Source organism: Spinacia oleracea, chromosome 3 (genome assembly GCF_020520425.1).
Source record: "Spinacia oleracea cultivar Varoflay chromosome 3, BTI_SOV_V1, whole genome shotgun sequence".
Classification (NCBI taxonomy): domain Eukaryota; kingdom Viridiplantae; phylum Streptophyta; class Magnoliopsida; order Caryophyllales; family Amaranthaceae; genus Spinacia; species Spinacia oleracea.
In genome coordinates, this window is record NC_079489.1 from 131,071,432 (window position 1) to 131,076,715 (window position 5,284).

Consider the following 5,284-nt stretch of genomic DNA (forward strand, 5'->3'; position numbering starts at 1 on the left):
ACCCCCAAGTGCAAGCCAAGGGGGCATGTAGGCGAGAGGGACCTAATGAGCGAGCGATTGGGTTCGGGATAGGTGTATTACCTGCACAAGTACCGACACTAGTGGAAAAAACCCCTGTTGTAGCCCCCTTGTTGAGGGGGCATACATAAGCGCGCCTCAATAGCTACTTAGTCAACGCGGGTCAAATATTTTACTATTCTATTGAGGCGGGCTTTTTTTCTGTTCGCTTCTACAGAAGCTGTTGAAGGGGGCTTTCCTTGCCCGCCTCAATAGAGAGAAGTTGTTGAAGGGGGCTTTTAATTGCCCGCCTCAATAGGGTCTCTCTGTTGAAGGGGGCTTTTAATTGCCCGCCTCAATAGGCTACATTAAATTTTAAAAAAATAAAACCACCGCCAAACAGATAAGCTTCTCTTCTCTTCACATCTCGTCGTCGTACTTCACATCTAGCTCTTCCAACGCATACCTATCCTCGCCGCGCGACTCCACCACCACCATAACCACCACCACCACCCTTCTCACCGCGCGGCTCCACCACCACCATCTGAAGGAGAGTTTCCCCACCGTCGTCTTTCCTACCTTCGCGCGACTCCATCTGTTTCACACAATCGATTTGTGAAGCTAGGTTAGTTTTTATTTGCAATTATTTGGGTAATAATCCTCTTTTTTCTCGTGCATTTTCCACTTCATTTCATTTTTGTTTGATTTCCCTTGTTCATCGACCTAATTGCCCCTGTTTGTTGTTTGAATTCCTGTTTGAATTCCTGTTTGTGGATGGGTAAGGGGGAGAGCCTTCCCTCTTCATATCCTTTATTATGAATTAAGATATCTAAGGACATGATACAGTACTAAAAAAAGCTAGGGCAAAATTGCTCAAAAATCCAATTTATTAAACAGAAGGTAACAACTTCCCAGGTGATGCTAGAGCATTTATAGCAAGTCTTAAACAGACTTCAATTATCCTTAAACTTCCTCACGTAGCTTCAAATAAAGAAAAAGGATAGTTTTTGTTTTTTGAATTCTAGTTAGGTTGATTTTTGTTGTCCTTCGTGCACTTTATAGGCTTGAGTTGACTGAGTATTATTTGAGGCACAGATTACATGGCACATTGGCCATTATCTTTGCTCATTGGCTCATCTGTTTTTTGTTTGAATTCCTGCTTGAATTTCATTTTTGTTTGAATTTCTCGTGCTAGGTTAGTTTTCTGTTTTGGATTACATGGCTTTTGGTGAAATGCCATTTGATTTAATGTCTGGCTTTTGGCATTGGACAGACTACTAAAGAGACTTAAGTACCCAGGAGCGACTGAATTTGGGGTGGATTTGTCTCAGGCCAACATCTCAATTCAACTTGATGTTGGGAAGGGAGGAAATAGTGGCTCAAGTGCTATAGCACCCGTTGTAGAGGTAGGTTATGAGGTTCTCTGATACTTTCTTTTGTTTATGAGGTAGCACCTTTCTTTTGTTTATCACTATTCTCTGATACTTAGAGCTGACTGACTGTCTGCCAGATTGCCTTGATATTATGCTAAAATGACATCTACGAGGTTACTTGTATATGACTTGGTGGTAATAAACCTGGCCTTCACTGGATTATTTACTTCAAGATTTCTTATTGGACCTGTATTGTACTTGAAAAAAGGTAGTCAGAGTTTGAGGATATCGCTAGATTGATCTGATTTTAGCTGAATGAATATGAAGTAAACCGAATTAACCCGAACAGAACCCAATCCAGTGAATACGTTGCCTTTTTTCTGCTACCCTGTTAGTGTTTCAAAGTGTAGTCTCCCAATTCCGCTAACCTAATGTGCAAATGGGTTTATTTACACTGAATGCGGGTTTCGTAACTAATTTAAAACCTAAACATGAGCATCGCTGGGATCTATTGATTGAGTACTGGAGGATGGTTTTTACTGATATTTTATCTTTGGATAAGATTGCATCATTAGAGAACAAAGATCTTATGCCAAGCTAGTTTATACTTAAATCGATTTTAGTTTATTCCTGTGAAATCTTATGTGAAGCTAATAAATGTTAATGTTGACACATATTCCTGTTTTGTTTGGTTTTAAAATTGAGATGAGGTCTTACCATTTTTCTGATGTATAGTTCTTGTGTCAAAATTAAGAATTTGTGGCTTGATTTATCTAATTCTGTGTAAAACCCTGTGTTATTAGAAATGAGTCGTCGTTGGATGTACGGTGACCATACTACGGTGGAATACTTGAGTGGGGTTGAGGAGTTCCTTAGATGTGCTTTAGCACACCAACGGAATACGAAAGCCGCAAAGATCTATTGTCCTTGCCGTGATTGTAACAATGTAAGGCGGTTAGGTGATATTGATGAAATTGAGGATCATTTATTTCGTCGTGGGTTTAAGCAAGATTACCATGTCTGGTTTTGGCATGGTGAGAAAATACTTGATCGTCCAAGTTCTAGTGTGAATGAATTTGATGTTCTGGCAGAGAGTGATGAGAGTGATGAGAGTGATTCTGATATTTCTGAGAATAATGAGATGGATGATGATGAGCAAGAAGATAATGAAATAAATGAAATGATGGATGCGGTGAAAGATCACTTGAATCAGCCGCCAAAAGTAAGAAGCAAAATTTGGCAGACGACACAATTCAAGGTCTTGGCCCATCATGCAATTATTTGAAGTTTATCATCAATACGGCGCCCGGTGATGTATATAAAAATACTTCAATCCCATTGCCCGCTTCGGTTTGGCATTATGACGAAGATCGACAAACTTATGTAAATGAGGTTGACGTTGAAGAGTTCCTTAGAGGGGCGTGCCTCAACATTTCAGTGATCCAAGTCTATATGATGTAAACTTTTCCATCGATATTTTTGTTTTTGGTTTTGTCAACTATAATAGTTTTTGAAATTTTTGCATTATACATTTACTTTGTAGGTGTTTATTCCACGAACACACCTTTGCATTTGACAACTCTCAGATTGGGTTTGATTGTCCCGAGGCAATGTCAAGCTCTAGAATCAAGGCCAACCCTCAGGCTGCATCAATGTATTTGAAAGTAGTTTTCAATGCTGAAATTGAAAAGGAGAAGAAGGGTGATCCTAACATTACCAAGTGGTTTTTGATCCCATACCATCAAGAGTAAGTGTTAGAGATTGATCGATATTTGGTAAATAGCTATGTTATTGTTATTTTCATGCATAAGGTTGCAATAACATTTATATATAATGCAGAAATCATTGGATTTTGTACGTGTTAGACCTACGTAGAGGTTGTGCGTATATTTTCGACTCTGCGATAGGTTCCAACCGAGAAAATAGTGCATGGGGAATCTTGTGTTTGTAAGTTACTTTCAATTCTTTTTAAGTTATTTCTTTTCGTGCCGAATCAGATTCATGAAGTTTTACTCAACTTCCAGGGCATACCAAGTGTACAAGTTTAATGATGGGATTTGTCCGAATAGAGCGACTATGCAGGGGTTGAAAGGCTTCCATGTAAAGGTATATCATGCTTACTAATTAGCTTTACTTTTTTTTTTGGGTAACTACTTGGATATATAATTTATGATTTATCTCCAAATCAGTGTGCTCAACAAGTCGGCGCCCGCGAGTGTGGCTATTACGTTATGAAGTTCATGCATGAAATAGTCACGTTACACCATAACACTGATGAGCGGTTAGATAATGTTCGTTCTTTTACCATATGTTAGTTGAACTACTAATACTAGTACTTTTACGTAGTAGAATTCTTAATTTACAAGTAGCATTACTTATCATGTTACTTATTTCAGGCTTACACTCCAAGAAATGCGCCTTATACCGATGAGGAAATAGATGTGGTTCGTGAGCAATGGGCTAAGTTTTTTACAACCGAGTATTTATTTACTTAGGTTGTTTAGACACAAAGATGGAAGCGTTTATATCTTCAAGGATTTGGTAAAGTTCTTTAATTTTTCCATAATTACAAGTCTGCTGGATTTGCTAATTTATTGCTTTGAATACTAATCTGCTGGTCTTGCTGCTGCTGCATGTGAATTCTGATCTGGTGGTCTTTAGAATTTCACTTCCATCTGTGTGTTTCTCCTCTGTTTGCTTCTGTTGCTGCTCTGTATGTTATTGTTTCTACTCATTCGAATCTATTTATGCACATTTAAGGCTCATTAGGTCGTTATAGGTCATGTACGTTTAGAGCTAAAATGACATTTCCGCTCCCAACTTTGAACTAAAGAACCTAAGGACTCATTTGATTCTTATTACATGACTAATATACATAGTTTTAACTTTCTAAAACTCATTCGAATCTATTTATGCACATTTAAGGCTCATTAGGTCGTTATAGGTCATGTTTAGAGCTAAAATGACATTTCCGCTCCCAACTTTGATCTAAAGAACCTAAGGACTCATTTGATTCTTATTACATGACTAATATACATAGTTTTAACTTTCTAAAACTCATTCGAATCTATTTATGCACATTTAAGGCTCATTAGGTCGTTATAGGTCATGTTTAGAGCTAAAATGACATTTCCGCTCCCAACTTTGAACTAAAAAACCTAAGGACTCATTTGATTCTTATTACATGACTAATATACATAGTTTTAACTTTCTAAAACTCATTCGAATCTATTTATGCACATTTAAGGCTCATTAGGTCGTTATAGGTCATGTTTAGAGCTAAAATGACATTTCCGCTCCCAACTTTGAACTAAAGAACTTAAGGACTCATTTGATTCTTATTACATGATTAATATGCATAGTTTTAACTTTCTAAAACTCATTCGAATATATTTATGCACATTTAAGGCTCATTAGGTCGTTATAGGTCATGTTTAGAGCTAAAATGACATTTCCGCTCCCAACTTTGAACTAAAGAACCTAAGGACTCATTTGATTCTTATTACATGACTAATATACATAGTTTTAACTTTCTAAAACTCATTCGAATCTATTTATGCACATTTAAGGCTCATTAGGTCGTTATAGGTCATGTTTAGAGCTAAAATGACATTTCCGCTCCCAACTTTGAACTAAAGAACCTAAGGACTCATTTGATTCTTATTACATGACTAATATACATAGTTTTAACTTTCTAAAACTCATTCGAATCTATTTATGCACATTTAAGGCTCATTAGGTCGTTATAGGTCATGTTTAGAGCTAAAATGACATTTCCGCTCCCAACTTTGAACTAAAAAACCTAAGGAATCATTTGATTCTTATTACATGACTAATATACATAGTTTTAACTTTCTAAAACTCATTCGAATCTATTTATGCACATTTAAGGCTCATTAGGTCGTTATAGGTCA

At 37.0% G+C, this 5,284-nt stretch overlaps 2 protein-coding genes across 5 annotated transcripts; both read left to right on the forward strand.

Moving 5' to 3' along the window:
• The first annotated feature begins 2,184 nt into the window (after nucleotides 1-2,184).
• LOC130469403 (uncharacterized) lies at nucleotides 2,185-2,962 on the forward strand. Its single transcript, XM_056838690.1, has 2 exons — nucleotides 2,185-2,827; nucleotides 2,914-2,962. Exon 1 carries the CDS (start codon nucleotides 2,191-2,193, stop codon nucleotides 2,653-2,655), a length of 465 nt encoding a protein of 154 aa, XP_056694668.1. The 5' UTR covers nucleotides 2,185-2,190; the 3' UTR covers nucleotides 2,656-2,827; nucleotides 2,914-2,962.
• A 20-nt stretch (nucleotides 2,963-2,982) lies between these two features.
• On the forward strand, nucleotides 2,983-3,906 carry LOC110786152 (uncharacterized). 4 transcript variants are annotated; one of them, XM_056838692.1, is made up of 5 exons: nucleotides 2,983-3,117; nucleotides 3,210-3,317; nucleotides 3,395-3,476; nucleotides 3,560-3,651; nucleotides 3,767-3,895. In XM_056838692.1, the coding sequence occupies exons 1-5, from the start codon at nucleotides 3,023-3,025 to the stop codon at nucleotides 3,807-3,809; spliced, it is 420 nt and encodes a 139-aa protein (XP_056694670.1). In that variant the 5' UTR covers nucleotides 2,983-3,022; the 3' UTR covers nucleotides 3,810-3,895. The 4 variants fall into 4 exon arrangements, 3 of the variants coding, with proteins under 3 accessions (XP_056694670.1, XP_056694669.1, XP_021846381.2); XM_056838691.1 differs by having other exon boundaries at nucleotides 2,996-3,117; nucleotides 3,560-3,661; nucleotides 3,767-3,906; XR_008929930.1 differs by having other exon boundaries at nucleotides 3,050-3,117; nucleotides 3,236-3,317; nucleotides 3,560-3,661; nucleotides 3,767-3,906.
• The last annotated feature ends 1,378 nt before the right edge of the window (nucleotides 3,907-5,284 follow it).

What these genes read in the sequence shown, in the direction of transcription:
- LOC110786152 (XM_056838691.1), top strand. Translation starts at nt 3,023, where the DNA reads ATGTATTTGAAAGTAGTTTTCAATGCTGAAATTGAAAAGGAGAAGAAG. An exon ending in TGAAAGGCTTCCATGTAAAG is followed by an intron (nt 3,477 to 3,559) that starts GTATATCATGCT and finishes TCTCCAAATCAG; the next exon opens with TGTGCTCAACAAGTCGGCGC. An exon ending in CTGATGAGCGGTTAGATAAT is followed by an intron (nt 3,662 to 3,766) that starts GTTCGTTCTTTT and finishes TACTTATTTCAG; the next exon opens with GCTTACACTCCAAGAAATGC.
- LOC130469403 (XM_056838690.1), top strand. Translation starts at nt 2,191, where the DNA reads ATGTACGGTGACCATACTACGGTGGAATACTTGAGTGGGGTTGAGGAG.